The 22,486-nt window shown below is 41.1% G+C and overlaps 1 protein-coding gene across 2 annotated transcripts in view; it reads right to left on the bottom strand.

The window, feature by feature from the left end:
• Nucleotides 1–5,346: 5,346 nt before the first annotated feature.
• Nucleotides 5,347–22,486, bottom strand: part of ANO6 (anoctamin 6) — a 199,765-nt gene continuing 182,625 nt past the window's right edge. For both annotated transcript variants that reach the window (XM_086713599.1, XM_086713600.1), the window contains 4 exons: nt 20,338–20,543; nt 15,680–15,882; nt 13,884–13,989; nt 5,347–8,586 (listed from right to left, as the gene is read on the bottom strand). In XM_086713599.1, coding sequence (XP_086569725.1) covers nt 8,380–8,586; nt 13,884–13,989; nt 15,680–15,882; nt 20,338–20,543 — 722 coding nt within the window. In that variant the 3' untranslated portion in view covers nt 5,347–8,379. The remainder of the gene's footprint in view (nt 8,587–13,883; nt 13,990–15,679; nt 15,883–20,337; nt 20,544–22,486) is intronic.

Genomic DNA, 22,486 nt, shown 5'->3' on the forward strand with positions numbered 1-22,486 from the left:
CAGCAGCTTGCATTCCCACCAACAATGCAAAAGAGATCGTCTTTCTCCGCATCCTCGCCAACATCTGTTGTTGCCTGAGTTGTTCATGTTAGCCGTTCTGACAGGTGTAGGTAAGGTGGTATCTCATAGTGGTTTTGATTTGTACTTCCCTGATAATGAGTGATGTGGAGCATTTTTTCATGTGTCAGTTGGCCATCTGGATGTCTTCTTTGGAGAAGTGTCTATTCGTGTCTTTTGCCCATTTCTTCACTGGAGTATTTGTTTCTTGGGTGTTGAGTTTGGTAAGTTCTTTATAGATTTTGGATACTAACCCTTTATTTGATATATTGTCTGCAAATATCTTCTCCCATTCCATTGGTTGCCTTTTAGTTTTGCTGATTGGTTCCCTTTGCTGTGCAGAAGCTTTCTATTTTGATGAGGTCCCAATAGTTCATTTTTGCTTTTGTTTCCCTTGCCTCTGGAGACATGTTGAGTAAGAAGCTTTTGTGGCCACAATCAAAGAGGTTTTTGCCTGCTTTCTCCTCAAGGATTTTGATGGCTTCCTGTCTTACATTTAGGTCTTTCATCCATTTTGAGTTTATTTTTGTGTATGGTGTAAGAATGTGGTCTAGGTTCATTCTTCTGCATGTTGCTGTCCAGTTTTCCCAGCACCACTTGCTGAAGAGACTGTCTTTATTCCACTGGATATTCTTTCCTGCTTTGTCAAAGATTAGTTGGCCATATGTTTGTGAGTCCATTTCTGGATTCTTTATTCTGTTCCACTGATCTGAGTGTCTGTTCTTGTGCCAGTACCATACAGTCTTGATGATTACAGTTTTGTAATACAGCTTGAAGTCTGGGATTGTGATGCCTCCTGCTTTGGTTTTCTTTTTCAAGATTGCTTTGGCTATTCGGGGTCTTTTCTGGTCCCATACAAATTTTAGGATTATTTGTTCTAGCTCTGTGAAGAATGCTGGTGTTATTTTGATAGGGATTGCATTGAATATGTAGATTTTTTGGGTAGTATTGACATTTTAACAATATTTGTTCTTCTTATTCAGGAGCATGGAATCTTTTTCCATTTTTTTGTGTCTTCTTTAATTTTCTATAGTGTCTTCTTTGTGTCTTCTTCAAGCTTTCTATAATTTTCAGTGTATAGATTGTCACCTCTTTGGTTAGATTTATTCCTAGGTATTTTATGGCTTTTGGTGCAACTGTAAATGGGATCGATTCCTTGATTTCTCTTTCTGTTGCTTCATTGTTGGTATATAGGAATGCAACCAATTTCTGTGCATTGATTTTATATCCTGCAACTTTGCTGAATTCATGAATCAGTTCTAGCAGTTTTTTGGTGCAATCTTTTGGGTTTTCCATATACTGTATCATGTCATCTGTGAAGAGTGAACATTTGACCTCCTCCTGGCCTATTTGGATGCCTTTTATTTCTTTGTGTCGTCTGATTGCTGAGGCTAAGACTTCCAATACTATGTTGAATAACAGTGGTGAGAGTGGACATCCCTGTCTTGTTCCTGACCTTAGGGGAAAAGCTCTCAGTTTTTCCCCATTGAGGATGATATTAGCATTGGGTTTTTCATATATGGCCTTTATGATCTTGAGGTATGATCCTCCTATCCGTATTTTCTTGAGGATTTTTATCAAGAAAGGATACTGTATTTTGTCAAATGCTTTCTCTGCATCTATTGAGAGGATCATGTGGTTCTTGTCCTTTCTTTCATTGATGTGATGAATCACATTAATTGTTTTGCAGATACTGAACCAGCCCTGCATCCCAGGTATAAATCCCACTTGGTTGTGGTGGATAATTTTTTTATGTATTATTGGATCTGGTTGGCTAATGTCTTGTTGAGGATTTTTGCATCCATGTCCAACAGGGAAATTGGTCTCTAGTTCTCCTTTTTAATGGGGTCTTTGTCTGGTTTTGGAATCAAGGTAATGCTGGCTTCATACAAAGAGTTTGGAAGTTTTCCTTCCATTTCTGTTTTTTTGGAACAGCTTCAGGAGAATAGGTGTTAACTCTTCCTTAAATGTTTGGTAGAATTCCCTTGGAAAGCCATCTGGCTCTGGACTCTTGATTTTTGGGAGATTTTTGATTATTAATTCAATTTCTTTACTGTTTATGGGTCTGTTCAAATTCTCTATTTCTTCCTGTTTTAGTTTTGGTAGTGTATATGTTTCTAGGAATTTGTCCATTTCTTCCAGATTGCCCATTTTATTGGTGTATAATTGCTCATAATATTCTCTTATTATTTTTATTTCTGCTGTGTTGGTTGTGATCTCTCCTCTTTAATTCTTGATTTTATTTATTTGGGTCCTTTCCTTTTTCTTTTTGATCCAACTGGCTAATGGTTTATCAATTTTGTTAATTCTTTCAAAGAACCAGCTTCTGGTTTCATTGATCTGTTTTTTATTTGTTTGTTTGTTTCAATGGTATTAATTTCTGCTCTAATCTTTATTATTTCCTGTCTTCTGCTGGTCTTGGGTTTTATTTGCTGTTCTTTTTCCAGCTCTTTGTGTATCTGAGACCTTTCTTCCTTCTTTAGGAAGGCCTGGATTGCTATATACTTTCCTCTTATGACCGCCTTTGCTATGTCCCAGAGGTTCCCTCTCTGTATTTTTTATTTCAGTTATTGTATTCTTTAAGATTTATATTTTCTTCAAGTATTTACATTTTCTCTTTGTTGAAGTTCTCACAGAGTTCATCAACTCTTCTATCTAGTCCAGTGAGCATCTTTATGACCATCACTTTAAACCCTTTATGAGGCATATTGCTTATCTGATTTCATTTAGTTCTTTTCCTGAGGTTTTGTCTTGTTCTTTCAAGAACAATACTAGAACTACTATTCCTGAACTACAAGGAATGATCTTGTACATGGTCATCCCTGTATAGACTGTATGCCTGGTGACTTTGGCTAGTTGGCTGGTGGGAACTGTGGTTTTTGTGGCCTTGGAGTGGGACCATGCTGGTGGGATGGCCAGAGGTGAAGTGGGTACAAACCAGGGCAGTCCTGGGGCCTCTCTGTAGAGGGATAACCTGCCCAACAGCTCAAGTGGGTGCAAGTTGGGGGAGGTCCAGGGGCTCTCTGCACAGAGGGTGTCCCAGCAGAAGAGCTGATGCTAAAGTTGGTGAAAGACAGGGAGTCCACATGTAGAGGGTGCCAGGGTGGCTGTGGATCGGAGTGTTCTGGTGAGCAGGGACACTACAGCAGTGTAGCTAGAGCATGGCTGGGTAGGGAGTGGTGTCCCAGGGCACTCTGCACAAAGGGCCCCCTGGTGAGTTGTCTGGAGCCAAAGTGAGAGCTGGGGGTGCCCTGGCAAGTCATCTAGAACCAGAGTGGTATGAGCTGGGAGTGTTCTGGGGTGCTTTGCACCTGTATAACCTTTGTGAGATGGCTGGAGCTGGAGTGGGTGTTGACCAGTGTCCTGCTGTGCTCCATGAAGGGGGCCACTTTGGTGGGACATCTGGGGCTGGTGTAGGTTTGGAGCTCACCGATATGGTAGGCTCACTAATGTACCCAGACCCCATCCCTGTCCACATTGTCAAGTGGAGGAGGAATGCCACCCATGGTGCTCACCAGCCTCTCCACCTCAGAGTTTCAGCAGCAACTCTATTATTGGGCAGAATTCTAGGACTGGATCCTTTATATTCTAGTTGCCCTTTTAAGCAGTGGTTCTCTGTGCCCCCTGGCCTTTGAGGCTGGTGGACTAGGGGTCTGAGCCTCGTTGCAGGCTGGCTAGGACACCCTGACTGCTCTTGTCTGTGCTGTCATGGTGGAGGGTGAATGCAAACCATGGGGCTCACCAGTGCCTCTCACCCAGAGAGAGTTCTAGCAGCTCCCCTGCTATTGGACAGGGTTCTAGGGCTGGTTCCTGTGTTTTCTTGTTGCCTTTGTAAACCATGGCCTTTTCTCGTGTCCAAGGGCAGATGAATCTACTCAGGGTCCCTCTGAACTATCCCTCCTCACTACGGTTTGCAATGAGGATGGCAGCTCCATTTGTTACCAGGTCATTGGGTCTCTTGCTATTCTCTTCGTGGTCTTTTGTTGTGCAAAAGTTCGTTCCGTCAGTCTTGTTCTTCAGGAGAAATTGCTCTAAGATAGGTGTTGGTTTGGTGTGTCTGTGGAGGGAGATGAATTCGGGATCTCCCATATTGCCATCTTGGACCAGGACGCCAAGCGCAACTAACAACGATTTTGTATGTTATGGTATTCTATTTTTTTTTTTTTTTCAACATTTATTTTTGGGACAGAGAGAGACAGAGCATGAACGGGGGAGGGGCAGAGAGAGAGGGAGACACAGAATCGGAAACAGGCTCCAGGCTCTGAGCCATCAGCCCAGAGCCTGACGCGGGGCTTGAACTCACGGACCACGAGATCGTGACCTGGCTGAAGTTGGACGCTTAACCGACTGCGCCACCCAGGCGCCCCATGTATGTTATGGTATTCTTAAAGTAAGCTACAGAAAATGTTAAGAAAATCATAAGGAAGTGAAAATACATTTATAGTACTGTATTTTTAAAAAATTATAAAAAAAATCTGTATATAAGTGGACCTATCAAGGTCAAACAGGAGTTGTTGAACGGTCAACTGTATTTAAGATCTCCTCATCCCTTGCAAATGAGAGGGGTTTCTTAGCTTACGAAATGAACTTCTGGTCAGCCGTTTGCTGAACTTAAAAGACTTAACGGTGAGAATAACATTAGTGCTGGTCTCAAGAGTGTCACATAAGGATCAGAAAAGACTTCTTCCTGTTGGTCTAGTTATAGAGTTTTCCTGGAAGCCCAATGAGATTTAAGCTGGCTAATTAAATACATACACATATACATGGAATGAGTTAAAATCTGGGTAGGCTGTACAGGATAAAAACATTGATTTTTATAATGAGATGTTCATTTTCTTTTCCGTAATTTCCCTTTCTGTACCCAGGGCCACAGCAGGTTCAGAGCCTTTCTGGGATTATTAGCGACTTGCCCTCTCTGAGGGGCACTGTCCCCTGCAATCATGGTTTAGCATACAGAAGCCAACTTTATGTATTTAGAGAAAAATGCCTCTTCCTCCTTGCTGACGCAGCCTGACTCCGGCGTACCTGGTGTGGTGAGCAGAGGTGGGCTGGTTTTCAGCTCCCACCTGGTTTCAGGCTTGGTATCCTGGGCAGGGCTCAATCCCAACAACTGGTTTTTAGCAGTTGTGGCTGAAAACCCACACCCATTTTTTTTCCCAGAAAAATCATGTTTAAAGTAAGTGTAGGCTGTGAAAAATATCATTTACACAAAAGCACACATTTGTTATCTAGGTGATGATTGAGATATATATGCTCTCCTTAAAAACATGAAGACAGAGTAGACCACAGTGTTTTTAAAAATGAATTTACTAAAATTAAAATGCTTATAATTATAAAAGAATATTAAAATGCACAGAAATTCACAAAACATTACAAACTTTACATCTTATGCCACAGTGTATGAAAGCATCATGTATATTTCAGTTCTACTTTCGTTAAGCTGCTCATACATTTTAAGTTTTCAAACATCTTAACATATAATAGGCACAATGAGAAAATGGTACAAGCAGTGTTTCAATAACAGAGCACATTCTGCCCACCCCCCACCCCATGAATTAATGTTTTCTGAAATCCAAGATGCACCCACGGATAATTACAGGGGAAGGCATTTGGTGACGGTTTACAAGATGGCCTTGCTTAGTTTTCAAACAAAAACGATAGCTTTCCCTTTCTATTGACACATCTAAAATATTTGAGGGATATTTAAAGGAAAATCTCCTGAGTATTTTGGTCTAATGCTTCAATCTGTTAAAATTCACAGGCATTACAAAAGGATATACAATGAAACGTTCTCTAGTGGTTAACACTGGGCAGGTCTAGGGCCAGGTATTCCTTTCACAGGGGCACTGTCACACACCCTTTTCTTGGGGTGCTGCTGCTTACATTTACAGACCCAGCCCAGTGACTGCCTGCAGACACAGTCCCACATTTGTCTTCACACTGACAAGTCAGCACTAGAGTTCCATTAACACTGTCGGTGTCACAGGTGACCCCGGATCCCCACTACCTCGCCGCTTAGGGGACTATTGGCAGTGTCACATGTATTTTCTGCCTTTAAAAATGTAGAGTTTTTTCCCCTCCTGTCCACAAAAGCACATTTTAAACTATGAAGGCAATTTACGAAAGATGGTTTATGAAAAACACACATGCGCACTTTTTAAAGTTCTAGTTTATATACAAGGAGATAAGGCGAAAAACATTTCCTTCTCTATGCTCCCATAAACAGTGAGTAGTTGGCAAATCCAACACGAGGAGATAGTCCTGCGCTTCAAAGAGCTGAGGTACTAGGGGCAGAAGTGACGCCACTTTCAGGAGCAGTGTCACAGGTGAGCAGGGAAAGGAACATCTGCACCCAGTCTGGGCTGGACGAGAAGCCGGGACGAAACTCCTTTCTTACTCCCGGTGCAGTCAGAGCGCGTGCGGCCTGTTGTGAGCACTCGTTCACATTGTTAACATGATCAAGAAAGTTAGTGAAATGTTGTCCCTTGTCCATTGGGACAATGCAAAAGTCCAGGATACTGCTTTATGAATCCTACATAAATAGTGATTTTGGTTTCTGGGTCTGTTTGAACATTCATGGCAGGCACTTAGAATCGTGACCTTGAGTTAAGCAGCTCTATTATATCGAGCCTCTAAATCTGCTCGCTGCAACAGGTTTCCTTTTCCTCTGCTGCTGGGATGGAGTGGCTCGGCTCCTATGGCACCTGGGCATGTAGCAGCACCCCAGTGGGTGGCAGTCCACCCGGTAAGAACCCAGTGCCAGACACCCTCTCTTACACCCGGCACTCCCCCGTTACCAGTCAAGGGTGAGCGGTGCGGCCCCGCGTCTTGTCTGGAGCCTACCAGAGGGCCTTGCACCTGAAAGGCAGTAAAGCACAGTATAAAGACTGCTGAGTTGAACCACCTGAAGGCAAGATGTGCGTGGTGCAGGCATTCGGCGGGAAGTTAAGTGCAGCTCAGGGAAGGGGTTGTGACCAAACCGCGGCCTGAGGGAGGCTGGAAGCTCAAATCAACACCAGAGTGTCTCTTCCGGATTGGGAGTGATGCGGGTCTATCCCTGCCTCTCTCCTCTCCCCACCACTCCCCTGGTGCGTGCAGTTACAGACAAGTTACTGGGCTGGGAACAAGGGAATGGAGGCTGCAGGGAACCACCTTCACCATGGCACATGCTTTGGTATGCTCATCACTTGGATACCCGGAATCCTTGTGGAAAAGGCGCTCCCCACGCAGGGAACCCCGAGCGCCTCACAATTAGAGCACCGGTTGTACTCTTAAGCGCGTGTGCACAGCGCCCTCATGTCACAGTGGCTGCACAGTGAGCGTGGCGATGCCGGTGATCTGTGATGCTGTACCTCCTGGATCTAATGCATAAAAGGAAACTGGTGGCAAACTGATGGGCTTGTCCTTCCGGACCATTATGTTGATAAAAATGTAATTTTAAGAAACTACGTATCTTTAGAAGAGGTACATTAATTATTCTGGTCAATATGAGTTACAATTCTATTTGAATCTATAACTTTCCCTACTTTTGTCATCTGACTCCCTTGAGATCTGCAAAGCAGTCAACACTGATTAGGCACAGAATGTTCTAAGAGTGCTCCTGGAAGATAAAAAGTGTCACTGCGGATTAGCACAAATACACTTCAGAACCTTGCTATCTTTATTCCGATCCATTAAGTGTGTTTCTTTGAGATGAAAAGATAGGCCAAATTGGAGACGGAAACTATTTCCTCTTACTGAGGTTTCGTTTTCTGTAGGGATGTGCTAACACACCGACATATTGTGAATTCTTGAGTCTGCCACTTAATATGGCATTCAAACTGAAATTCTGAGTTAGCTATTTTTAATCACACAAAGGGAAGCATGTCTCATCTTTAACAAAAGTACTGTAAGGGAAAGAGAACTCTGGCACAGATTTGGCTAAGCGAAGAAATAAAACACTGCCTTAAAGGGGACCATGTGCTTGAGAACAGAAAGAAATGAAAATAATCAGACGGAGGGACAGAAATCCATTCTGCTTCGGAAGGGGTAGTTTTTAAGCACACGAAGAGACTTTTTCTGTGTTACTGAAATTCAAATTTATCAAAAAAGGGTAACATTTCTGGTTTTCCAGGTGATTAGTTTTATGCACTTCTTGATCTAAGTTTCGCACTTTCCAGTTCCTGCGTGGCTGGCTGAAACCGAAAAATAATCTATGTGAAAATGGCAATAGCTAAGACTCCTATTTGCCAAAGTGTTTTCACTCAGACATCCTCATTAGTGATTCATAATATATTTTGACGGAGTTAAATTCTGTAAAGTGCTTCTCAGAACATAAAGCTCTTATTCTAATTTGGGTCGTAAATTGTTATCTACCACTTCCACCATCCTCTCAGCTATGACCCCGATATTTTTTGTCACATCTTTGAGGTGATTCTCGTGAAGAAGCTTTTGCGTTAGGTATTTTTCTCTCTTGATCTTGCTCTTCGTGCTTTTGGATACATCTGGAATTGCATAGGAGATAAAAAATTTCACAGAGTAGATGATGTGCTGTGGGAGAGAAGAAGAAAAAGGTCAGCCGCAACGAAATGGAGGGGAACCCAGAGTTCCTTCCATTGCAGGTCATCTGGCAGCAGATCTGGACACGGGGCTGGGCATTCTACAGACACATCCAATTTCTCCCGCGCGATGTGCCTCCACCCACGAGCTCCATTGTTACTTTAAAAATTGCAAGAATACTATTTGATATGTAGAAGATAATGTGTCTAATGTCTCTGACACTCACCATGACACTGCCAATGCTGTAGTATTTTTGGAGACGTTCCTTTCCTAGCTCATTCCGGGAGCTCTTCCCCAAAGGTTAACACTACCCTATGTGTGAGTATATCTGTATCATCTTATTTTTGAGAACGAGCTTAACAAATATGTATATATCCCACAGGAATATATTGTTTAGTCTTGATTTGAGCTTTATAAAAAAGTATGGCAGTCTTTGGAAAATTGTTTTTTCGTTTTAAAACTAGTTTCTAAGATTCATCAGTGTTATTGTACATTAACTATAGTCCATTCATTACCAATTCTGCTTAATATTCTCCTGTTTGCATACGCTATAATTTATCCATTCCCCCATCAAAACGTATTGCGCTTGTTTCTAGTGTTTGTATTAGAGAAATGATGTTGGGAATGTTTGTGCACTTGGATTCTGGGGTATATCTGTGAGAGTTTCTCAAGGGCATGACCTAGGAGTATAACTGCCAAGACTCTAGGTTACATGAATGTTTAAATTTCCAAGATGGTACCAAAGTATTTTCCAAACCAGTTAAACCAGCTTCCACACCCACCAGCAGTGTGTAATAGTTTCATTTGCTCTCTATTTTTTTTTTAAGTGTTAAAAAATGTTTATTTTTGAGAGAGACAGAACACGAGCAGGAGAGGGGCAGAGAGAGAGAGGGAGACACAGAATCTGAAGCAGGCTCCAGGCTCTGAGCTGTCAGCACAGAGCCCGATGCAGGACTTGAACTCATGAACTGTGAGATCATGACCTAAGCCCATGTCAGATGCTTAACCGACTGAGCTACCCAGGCGCCCCTTGCTGTATATTCTTGACAGCACTTGTCATCAATTTTTTTTTTTTAAACCAACACAGAGATTATAAAATGGGCTTTCACTTTGGTCTTACTTTACATTTCCCTGATGACTAATGACGTTGAAGACTTTTTTATTTGTTCAGTACTCACAAGTCTCTGACCTAGCAAGGAGATAGATAAGATACAATAAACAGAGTTAAACATAAATAAGTTGTACATGGTGTTAAAGTGGTAAGAGTTTGTGTTATATGGGAGGCAAATTTCATATAGAGTTCATACAGATTAGTCTGGATATGCCTCAATGAGCAAAGACTTTAAGGAGGTGAGGGAAACAGCCATGCAGAAATCAAGAGGCAAGACATTCGAAGCAGAGGGAACAGCCAGTGCAGAGTCTATGTGACGAAAGCCTACAGGCTATATTTCAAGTAATGGCAAGGCAGGAGTGGAGCGGGTGAGGAAAGGTGACTTGAGAGTGATAACAGAGCTTGGCTAGACTGTGTGAGGCCTTGCGTGTCACAGTGAGGACTTTGGCTTTTACTCCGTGACATATGAAGGCAGTAGGGAGCCCAGTTAGCAGACTGCGGCCCTAAGTCAGGCCAAAAATGGCCTAATTACCAACCTGGTGGTAGCAGCAGAGTTGGTAAGAAGTGTTCAGATCTGTGATGTACTTTCAAAGGAAAAGCCAACAGGACTGTATGTGGAGTAAGTGGGGGGACTCCCAAGAATTCTACCCTGAGCAAGCAGTGACATGGAACTGCCGTGACTGAGAGGGGGCAGACTCACTGTGGACAGAACATTTAGGGCAGGACAGAGAGAACATTCCAACTGAATTTAAGAAAATATGGGCACTTGGGGCAGTAGATTTATGTGTTAGATATCCAAGCAGAAAGGTCAAGTGGGCATTTGGATTCATGGGTTGAGTTCAGGAGAGAGGTGTTCCGGAGATATCTATATATCTATATACATATATTGTGAGTCACTGGCATATAGATGGCATTTAAAGCCAACGGACTGCATGAGATCATCAAGGCTGTGAGGAGAGAGAAAAGATGACAACCAAGGAATGAGCCCCAGGATCACTAAGAGAAGGAAGGGACTAGCAATGCAATTAAGAAGGGACTTAAGGTAAGAGAAAAGGCAAAAAAAAAAAAAAAAAAAAAAAAAAAAAAAGTGTTTGCCTGGGAGCCAAGTGAGGAGTAACAGTAACTTCAAGGAGGAGAGAATGATCAGCTTCTGTGTCAAATGCTTCGATACACTAGGTAATATGAGGGTGGAGAATATTCGAGATGAGAGGTACTAGTGTGTCTCAATTATGGAAATTATACAGTGAAGAGGCAAACAATATTGTGGGCAAGAGAGGTTTTTATTTTCTATCTATTTCTGAGGTAGGTAATATTTATAGATAGGTGGATTTTCTACGTTATGTCACCCTGATATTTCTGGGATAAACCAATGTGGTCTGATGTCATCTTTAAGAAGTAGATTGCTAGATTCTGGGGCACCTGGGTGGCTCAGTCAGTAAGGTGTCTGACTCTTGACCTTGGCTCAGGACATGGTTTCATGGTTTGTGGGATTGAGCCCTGCATCAAGCTCTGTGCTGGCAGCACAGAGCCTGCTTTAGATTCTCTGCCTTTCCCCCTGCTTGCACGCATGCTCTCTCTCACTCGCTCTCAAAATAAATAAACTTAAAGTATATTGCTAGATTCAATTGGCGCATTTTAGGAAGATCTTTGCGTCTATGTAATGAGTGAGACTGGTTTAGAATTTCCCTTTCTCTTTCTCCTGTCTGATTTTAAGATGTATAAGGAGTTGGAGAGTGTTTCCGCTTTCTAATCTCTGGAGGAAACGAAAACGATCTGTTCTAGGAAGTATGGTATTGCTCTCCTGTAAAACCATATGGCCCAGTGTTTTCGTTATGGAAAGATTTTTCAGTAACTCAGAGTTTTGCTATAATTCTAGGTTTACAGTTATCTTCTTTAGCATTTTGAAGAGATTCGACTACTCTCTTCTCACCTCTGTGTTGCTGTTACAGTCTACTCTCGCTCCAATTATAATTTTCCCGATCAGTCATCTGTCCTTGTTCTCTGGGCACTTTTATGATCTTATCGTTGGTGAGCTGCACTTCTGTCCCAATCTGTGGAAGCACGGATTTCTGTATTCTTCTTGATGTCTGTTGTGCTTTCTGCTCTGTTCACAGACACCTGTCATTTATTTGGGAAGAGTTTGAGCCATTAACTCTTCAAATTGCCTCTCCTCTATGATCCATGGTTTTTTTCTTCTGTGAATCTTTTGAAAATTGCTTAATCTCTTTTCTGTATTTTCCACTTTCTTCTCTCCCTGTGAGGTGTTGGGAATAATTTTTTTCAGACCTATCTCCCAATTCATTCTGTTTTCAAACTTCTGTTTAATGCATATGTTAATTTTTTTCATTTCAACTATATATTTTTCAAAATTGCCTAGTACTTTTTTAGTTTCTTATTGTTTGCTCATTTTTGAATCTGTCATTTCTTTGTTTAAACGTGGTCATTCCTTATCTGATAACAGATACTCTTGAAGTTATTGAGGGTCCAAATTAGTTGCTTTTCTTTTTTTGGCTGAATCTCACTCCTGGTTTTTCTTATTTCCCCTGGTTATTGTTGATCTTTGGAAGTTCACATTTGATTATTTCAATCTGAGAAAAAACTGTGGTCTAAATTGAGGACACTTTTTTCTGCGGAGAATATACACATTTCCTTATACGATGAGGCAAATTGAGCCCTTTGGGGGGCCCCTGGATGAATCCAAGAGTCTCTAGCTCAGCTGGTCCACCTCACTTCTGACCCACTGCTGGGTCTCCTGAGCCTGTAGATGGCATCACTGATAACCGCACTTGTTCTATTTTGACCACCACACCTTTCCCCCTCCTCTTTGTGGATTCTCCTTCCTTCCAGTGAGTTCAAAAGTGCAAAGGACATTTTCTTTTCTCATTAAAAAAACCCTTTATACTCATTTCATTATTAGCTGGAAATCACAGGAGTTAGAATAACAGCCCAGGGGACAGACACAAAGGGGAAGCGCAGTGCTTCCCCAACAGGTCTCTGCTCCACAGGTGGCCAGTGGGGGTGGAGGCAGGCCTGGGCATCTACGTGTGACGGTTGGGCCTGGCTGCTAGGGCTCAGCGGTCCTCCTCGTCCAGGGACTCTGAGTCCACCTGCACCCTCGCTCGCTCCCACACTCCCTGGCAGCGTGCGTCCAGCTGGGGGCCCTCCCACATGCCGACATCATGTAATGGCTCTTCCCCGGAGCCACACCACGGCCCCTCCTTGAAGTTCTGTCCTTCTTCCTGTTCCTTGTCCTCCCTGCTCTCCCCCTTCTGGGAGATTTAAGCTTATTCTAAATGTCTTGTAGTGAAATGGCCCCTCACGGTATCTAGTCAAACCTGATATCAGAAGCAGCAGTGTAAATACATTGGCAACTCCATATTTGAATATAAACTAGTGATTCTTGCTGATATAGCAGATACTACAGGAAACCACTGATGCTGGTGAGCTAATGATGAATTGTTTCTTCTTCTGTTGATGTTTGTTTAATAGCTACCAAACAATACTAGAAAAATTGTCAACGCCAGGCAGGCAGCCTATCCCGCATTTTTTTCTTGCTAACAGATTCTCATTTTGTTCAGAGCAAACCAAATACCTCCTGCCCCAGCCTACTTTACTGCTGGGAGGAACCGTGAGCTCTAGTTATTGCCAGTGTGATACAGGTGGAAGTCTGCTCTGAAGGCTTCTGGAAAAGCATTTTCTTTGCTGATGCAAAGGAACAGATACAGCTAGCCTCACCTTTCTTTCTCCTTACTGTCTAGAACACAAATGTGTTCTCTGGAGCTGTAGCACTCACGCTGCTGCCATAATGTGATGTGCCCTGAGAAAGTTTCTCGAGAGCAGAGATCACATCTTAGTAGTCTTAAATAAGACCCTTCACAGTCCATCATGCAGCCCCTGTGCCCCAAATTAAAAAAAAAAAAAAAGGCACTCAATACTGAATTGAGAAGGACTGAATCCCCTTAGCAAACATGCGCTCACCTTTTCAAGCAGACAGCCAATTTCATTTTATTAGAGCATTATGGGCATTCTCATGTTAAATTTGATTAACACATGTCCTAAACTAATTATTAGCAAGAGATAAGAATGTATTTGAAGTCAGAGTTGGCAACACTGAATGCTAACAAAAGGTCTGCAAATATACTACCTTATCGACTATTTCAAAGTAGACGTCTCCTACCTCCATGACAATGATAAAAGCCAACTTGGCTGCAATCACATGCCAGTAATAGATGTTGTGTTTATACTCTTGTGGGTGTCCAGGTGGGTACCGGAAATCACGATACCTGGAAACAAAATGGAAGGATATAAGGAGATAATTCTTCTTGACTAACTACTGTAAGCAGGGGCCCATTTCAAAAGAGGTCATATTTAATACAATGCTCTTTTAAGTTGGACATCATATAAATTTTCTCAGAGTTTAATTTGCTGACAAAATCCTGAAATAACTACTCCCGTAATACTTCACTTAACATAAGATGGTAATGGTGTATTCCATCTATGTGAAAACAAACAAAAGTGTTAACATTTTTTTTGCCAGTTTCATCCTTGCTTTCTCAAAAGAGTATAACTAAAACGATTCAGCGTATTTTCAGAAACAGGTTTATAAATTTATTTATATAATGTATCCTCAGGCTTCACTCAGCCACACGCAATCTCTCTCTGTAAAGAGTAGCACCCATCTGCTTGTTACACTTTTCAAACTCTTGTCCTTATGAGATGTCATGTGCTACTGCTGTTGGTGTCTTCCCTCAGGTAGCACATCTCAAATTTCCTACCTGTAATCTATTTGACCTAGAAGAGTCTAACAACTGTTTAGAATTATGTCAAGTAAAAGTAAGCAGATTCGATGTGGGATTTTCAAGAGGCTCTACAGTGTGTAAATTTGAAACACTTATTTGGGGCTTTTTTCTGGTTTCTTGGTTGTGTTGCTGAGAATTTGAACCAGAAAAGGGTTTGAGGAGTTGAGCTAAATGAGTATTTAGAGCCTCTTCTGGGTTAAGACTATGATTTAAAAAACAAACTCTTGGGGCACCTGGGTGGCTCAGTTGGTTAAGCATCTGACTGGTTCAGGTCATGATCTCACAGTCCGTGAGTTCAAGCCCCATGTCAGGCTCTGTGCTGACAGCTCAGAGCCTGGAGCCTGCTTCGGATTCTGTCTCCCTCTTTCTGCCCCTGTCTCAAAAAATAAACATTAAAAAAAATTTTTTTTTAAGGATTTTAAAAAACAAACTCTATCACCTATAGTGAACAAACTATCAATTAGTGATTTACTTGACATCTACTGACTACAGTTGACCTTACCAGCCATTACAATCAATGCAGAGAGCTCTGGAATACTTTCAGAGAATACTTCTGGGCTAGGCTGAGGTATTTACATTTCTCATTTTTGTATTTCTTGAAGTGATAGTGATAGTTTGTCATCACTAAATACATCAGGTTGTGCTTGGATAACAGATTCATCATACCAACTGAAAGAACTTGTTTTTTGGAACTCCTTGCATTTCTTCATTTCTAAGATACAAACGAAACTTTTCTCTCGGATCAGTATCCCTGTAATCATTTGAAACCCTCATCTTTATATCATGTTTTATTGTTTCATTTGAAAGTTCTGACCTCTGTCTGTATTAACTTTTAGATCTTTTCCTTTTTTAAGTTTGGCTGAAAAAAATGTCTCCAGCAATTTTTTTTAGAAAAAAAATTTTTTTTTTCAACGTTTATTTATTTTTGGGACAGGGAGGGGCAGAGAGAGAGGGAGACACAGAATCAGAAACAGGCTCCAGGCTCTGAGCCATCAGCCCAGAGCCTGACGCGGGGCTCGAACTCACGGACCGCGAGATCGTGACCTGGCTGAAGTCGGACGCTTAACCGACTGCGCCACCCAGGCGCCACGGCAGCAATTTTATTTAGAATTACATTACAATAAAAGTCCTTTAAAAGATGAAGTGCATTTTTAAACACATCAGCAGAACTTGCCTGCATGTGGTATGTTTTTCAAGCCCAGAATATGGATTTCCTTTGCTTCTGTTTTTGAAGTCTGCGATGTTGAAGTAGGAAAGAGTGTTGTTGATGTATCCCTCCATGGTGTAGTGGGTGTGGTCCCCATAGGGAGGGATGGAGAAGGACCAGTAATACACCAGGCGGGGGATCATGTCTGATGTGAAAGCGATGATCATGGCCTATATTGGGAGGAAAACAGTAAGGGGACATTAATTTAGAGCCTTTATAGCTATGGTTAACAAATGTGCCAGAATTATAGTTTCATCAGTTGATTTTTTTTTTAAAACTGAAAAATTCAGAAACTTTAATTCTTTCCTGTCTAATGGACATAGATAGTGAATGTCCTAAAGTCTTTGAGCAGCTGCTTTAAAGAATAGTTACTTCCTCTTGTCTTCAGTTCAAGTAAGGGCTGTCCAGAAGTCCACCTACAATTGGAAAGCAAAAGCTGGCAAGTTGCCTGTTTCTTTCTTTCTTTTTTTTTTTTTTAACGTTTATTTATTTTTGAGACAGAGAGAGACAGAGCATGAATGGGGGAGGGTCAGAGAGAGGGAGACACAGAATCTGAAACAGGCTCCAGGCTCTGAGCTGTCAGCACAGAGCCCGACACGGGCTCGAAATCAAGGACTGTGAGATTATGACCTGAGCTGAGGTTGGCCACTTAACCGACTGAGCCACCCAGGTGCCCCAAGTTGCCTGTTGCTTAAGTACAGCAAGAATAATTGTAGACCATCGTATCCTGGATAACTCGAGTTGCTTGCATATATTATATATAAATTAAATTTTCATAAATTAGAATATTATACAATTCAATCAATCTTGGAACTCTACTAGATATAATTTTCAGCTCTCTTTTATGATTTAGAAGACCATTTTGTAGAAGTAATATTAGTGTCAATATTATAATAATTTGGCCTTATACAATTCCTTTGTAGAATTTATAATTGATATAAAACTGATCTTTTAAATCCCTTGACTCTTAAAAATAGAATATAAATTGAATAAAATATATTTCCTTGATCTAATAATGGTCTTCAAATTCATACTTTTTCCCCTAGAGTGTCTTGATTTATTTATACAAGTCAACCCATAGTCTGATTTTAAACTCTCAGTATATACTTATGTATGTTGCTTCATTAGAAAACAAGAATTTTTTAAATTAACTTTAAAATGTAGGAAGCAAGAAAGTATACTGGAGTTATTTCATTCATATAGTCAAATGTATGCCTATTTTATAAGATCTAGTGTCTAGGGGCGCCTGGGTGGCTCAGTCGGTTGGGCGTCTGACTTCAGCTCAGGTCATGATCTTGCGGTCCGTGAGTTCAAGCCCCGCGTTGGGCTCTGTGCTGACAGCTCAGAGCCTGGAGCCTGTTTCGGATTCTGTATCTTCCTCTCTCTCTCTCTCTGACCTTCCCCCATTCATGCTCTGTCTCTGTCTCAAAAATGAATAAACGTAAAAAAAAAAAAAAATTAAAAAAAAAAAGATCTAGTGTCTAAGCTTCTAAGCTTCAAAAAGGCTAACTGGACAAAGTTATGAACATTATCATAGTTATGTTCTCAAATTAAAGGAATAAATATAGGTCAATTTTAAACGTGGGCCTGTGTCTGGCAGACCTCTATTAGGATGCAAAGCTATTATGAATTACATGAATCTTCTCTAAAATTCTTTAATTTGGGCTTTAAACTCTCCAATGTGTAAAACTGGCTTGAAGGAAGGAGCAAGTAAGGAATATACTTAAATCCATATTCAATGTGAATAAACAAAGTTAAACGATTCAGTCATTTATTGAGGCAGAAAGACAGGTTTTTGGCACAACGTGATTTTTAATACTATTCATCTGAACATGTGGTTTAGATGCAGAGACCACAAGCCAACAAACAAGATCTCAGTCAGAGCAAGAAAAACAACTAAGGGGCTTTTCTATTGCAAAATGACCCCCACTAGTAGACCAGCTTTGTCATTTCCTCCCAAGTGTGCCTGTGTCTGCTTCTGGCTGGTGGAGGGGGGAGGGGGTAAGGCAAGAATATTTTACTTTACCAGATTTGAATAGTCTAAAATTTCCTGTTATCATTTAACTATAGCTTTTTACAGAATCACCTGCAGATGTGCTCCAGGAAGCTGCAAAAATTCCAACAAGGAAGATAATTCTCTTGTCTTCTGACAAGATATTTTTCCTCCTGAATTGAGCTGCTTTGAGACACGCTGCAAGAGTACAAATAAATGCAGTGTGCTTCATTTCCTATGCTGTTCTGAACACTTTTCCATTTATATCAAACTAAATTAAAATTGGTCTTCAACGGCAGATACTGTGGCCTGATACAACCGTGTCAATTCAGCTTCTTTGCTGGGGACTAGCAGCTTTAAAATGAATGATTCGATGTCCATTCTCATCCCTGGTGGCTATTCTCTTCTTCCTACAGTTAAAAGCTCCCCTATTATGGAAAGTTAGCACTTGAGTGCCCAGTACATTTTGGAGGCACATATTAGGAGTGTGAGGGGATAATTTACATGTTTCATTCTTATAGGCATATATACAAACGTACGCAGAACCTGCATCTTGGAAGCTGTAACAAATCCTAATAATATGGGAAAGAAAAGGACTGTCCATCATTCAATCGATGATCTAAAAAGCAGTTTTCCTACGGTACAATGAAACGATGCCTAAGTTGTAAGAAGAAACAACTACGGATAAGAACCAGCAGCACCAATTAGCAAGCACGCATGTGCCTGTGTGTGTATACACAGACACATCCACACAGAGTAGACATAGAAACACAGCCAGTACCCCATCTGTGCTAATGGAGTGGAGCCATCCTGGGGATACTAGGAAAAGGTGCCTGACACAAGCAAACCAGAGTGCTGAGGATTGGGCAGTAAGAGTCATTTGAATTTTCTGGCTAGCTGAAGGTCAAACAAAAACGCTTTTAGTTTCAAACCTTGTTGCTAAAATTTTCCTAATGTACACAATTCCACGTTCCTGCCTTGCTTAGTGTTGTATAGCATATTTAATGTGACAGATTCTTTCATGATTGTAACACAGTGGACGTTGAAGGTGTGGGTTACTTGGGTGAATGGAAAATGATACAACCTAGCAGTTGTTCCTGTGTGTGTGTGTGTGTGTGTGTGTGTAATTTGTAACTTTCTCCAAAAAGTAGGGATAACATACAATTCAGATAAATTGAGGGTTCTTGACGGGTGGTGACAGCTGGGTTCCAGATAACTTGCTTTGTTGTGTAAAACTGTAACCACAAGAACTGTAAAATTCTTGTGCCTTTAGTTTAGACACCTGTTGGAAGTCTACACAGAGTCACTATTACTGATGATGGATAATGATGATAAAACAGCAGCAGCTAACGTTCCATGAGGACCAGGCTCTGTGCATTCCATGCATTAACTCACTGAAGTCCTTGGTCATCCTTTATGGTATATAATATTCTTAAAATATGCGATAGGGAATTATTCAATTTACAAACAATAAAATGAAGCTGTGAAGTGTTAAGGCCTGGCCCAAGGTCATGCTGCTGGGAAGCTACAATACTGACAGGTGGACTGAGAGTCTGGCCTGTGACTGCAATGTTGAGTATGTTCCCTCATCCAGAAGACTGACCCACAGGCACGGAGTTCTGTTCTGTTTCTACAGGTGCTTGTGGGAAAAGACTGGGGACTCAGGGCAAGTGTGGCTTAACTAAGAAATGAAAACTGGGATATCATCTTTTGGAGATTGTCAGTGACCCAGGAGTAAAATGGGTAGTGAACTCAGGGAGGAAATAGCCCTAATTGTAAGCATATTTCTAAGGAAAGTGCTCATCCCCCTGCTGGGCTGGCATGGAAATTGTTCTCCCTGAAAACTCCCTGCTGGCCTGTGTTTTAAAAAAAAAAGGGGGGGGGGAGGAGGGTGCGGGGGTGGGCAAAGAGAGACTGTTCAGATTGGTCCAAAATCTATACAGGTTGTTCTGTTCCCTCAGAGCTGGGACACATGCAGGGTATGAGGCTGCTTAGCTAATGACTAGAGGGTGGCCAGCAAAGGCCAAGGGGACAGACGGGGTGGGGAGGAGAGATGGGACCCACCCTAAAGCCCCCCCTCCTTGAAGAACCCTAGGAGACATGATTGGAACACACAAAGTGCGTGAACATACTTCATCATCAAATAGTCAATATTTTAAATTGATAGTTTGGAATATATAGTAAAATATGGTAGAAGGATAGTTCTTATTTGCGGGCAGTAAACACTGTAAGTGGGCAGATGTCTATCTCTATTACAACAGCACTATTGTATAGCTCTTTTTATAGTCGCATCAGGATTAAGAGAGTTGGTACTTACTGTTATTACTATTACTGTGTTCCTGTTAAATAAAAACGTTAGCAAATGAGCAATGATAGTATCATGGTCACTCTTAGCAACTGCCTCTGTAAGAGCTCTTGACTTTGTAAATCATTAATAAATAATTACAAACAATTAAAAACATTAAAAAAATAATAACAATTACAGTTATAACAACTGTTTTTATACAGATGATAGTACCGGCATCTCCCTCCCATTAGAAAAAAATATCAAACATTTGATTCTTTAGGTAGCGACACTAATGCATTTTGGACTTTTCAAGGTCTTTACCCTGCGCAGCCTATGTTTACTCACATTGGTCACCACAGCCAGAATCGCTATTCCTTGCATGATGGGCTGCCAGGCTCCGATGTCTTGGGCTTTTTCTGGAACCATGCGTCTATACTGGGTAGTCATTTTCCATGCGTCCACTCTTATTTCCAATATATTGTTCACCAGAGCCAACAGGGGGGCCAGTGGAAAAGAGGCCACAAATAAGGTGACGAACCCAAACTGAATAACTGTCAATGGAATGGACACACATCATGGAGTGGTGGATGGATGGAAGGACAACGTATTTTCCTTTACTCTTACAAAGAAAGAAAAAGGCAAACAAACTAAATCCCAAAGAGAAAAGACATCCATGGTAATAACAATGTTCAACAAAAGACAAATATGAAACCTCTGGAAAGAAGACTAATTATAACCAGTTTCTATCACATGTATATACTTAACAGGAAAAATAGACCTAAAATCTTTAATCAACTCAAGTTATTTGCTGGTATTAAAGTTGGGACACTCTCAGTATGTTACTCATTCTCTGTTGAAATACCAGAATGTTGGAAGATGATTCATGATTTTGGGTTAAAAAAAGAAAAGGAGTATTGTGGAAGTATCTAACAAGTTCAAAAGAAATAAGAAATGTACTTTTGGGAAGGCTATGTGTAGAGAATGTTAGAGGAAATATGCTGCAAATAGGCAAATGAGCGACCTTCCCTGAGTCTGCAAACGCCAAGTTGCCATGCCTTCAGAGAATTTGTAATATTATTACAAATCACAGAAATGTATGTGACAAAATTATCTTAATAAGGCAAAATATAATCCTTCAAGAATTTTTATCTGGAAGTGGTTGCCATCTATGTGGTCATATTAAGTAAATATCCAAGTGAAGGGTTAGAAGTACTTTTCTCCTTGTAATTTAGGTGGCATTGCTATAGATGGGTGGCAGAGATTGGGGCAAGCTGTACCACAGGGAGGTAAAGGTTAGAAATAAGGCCAGAGATCTAAAAGAAATCTTTCAAGTAAACGAGTACAGATATGGGACTAAGGCTGTGAATGCCAGGAAGATTTACAGCCCCTTTACAGCTACGGCTCAGAACAGGGGCAGGGACCAATCAGGCGAGGGAGGGCAAGACTGTGGAGGGGTATGTAGGTAGAAGGAGCTGGCATGTTCTTCTGGTCTGAGAAGCCAGGGTATGCTGCAGAAGAACAGAGAGGGCTGGAAAGATCTGGCAGGTCCACAGGCCAGGCAAGAGCCACCGTCTTCAGGGAAGACAGACAATTATCGGAGTTGATGATACCATAGATGTTGACACCAATGCTTGGTATTATGCTGCTGACTGTGTCTATGCATCACCTACCCCTAAATGAATTCATCTGCCTGCTAGGGGCCAGGCAAGTAATAGAAATGTGTGGAGTGGGTGCAGTCAAATGTGGTAAACTGGCAAGTGCATAGCCTAATAAAATGGAAGGAACTGCATACAGTTGCCATGTTGGAATGAGGGTCCAATGTTGCCTGATCTTATTATTCAAGAGAAGCCAGAAATGAGGACTATGCAAGCAGTCAACCCAGTTAAAAATCCAAAACAGAAAAGATGTTATTTATAATGACAACAGAAGTATAGACTATTTAGGAAAAAGTTAGTGAGAAATGTTAACAAGGTATGATAATGGTCTTAAAAAACAAAAACAAATAATGATGAATGAATGAATGGTAGGATGTACCATATGCTTCTTAATTGGGCAGACTCAAGATGGGGGGACTTATATCAATTTTTTTCTCCAAAATATAATTTAGAATTCCAATATAAATTCAGTTAGTGATCCCAAATGGGTATTTTTTTTTTTAAAGCTGAAAGAGGATGCTAAAGTTTTTCAAGAAATATACACAAGTACACAAGTAAAATAATGAAAAGGAATGCTTCAACTGACAGGAGAGACATTCTGGAAGAGGATACAATAGGTCTACCTCTGAGAGATTCTAATAATGTATTATTATGCTCTGGAATTGAAACAGTTTAGAACTAGTGCATTAATAGTATGAATTAAACAGAATTGATGCAGATATTCATAGGAGTTTACTATATTATAAAAAGTGATGCTTCAAATCAGTGGATTCAAGTGTTGGAGCCATCAGCTACATCACTGGAAAAAACTGGTATGGAGTCCTCCCTTTTGACATCAA

This window comes from Puma concolor, chromosome B4, assembly GCF_028749965.1.
Source record: "Puma concolor isolate L17-30 chromosome B4, mPumCon1.1.hap2, whole genome shotgun sequence".
In the NCBI taxonomy this organism is placed as follows: Eukaryota; Metazoa; Chordata; class Mammalia; order Carnivora; family Felidae; genus Puma; species Puma concolor.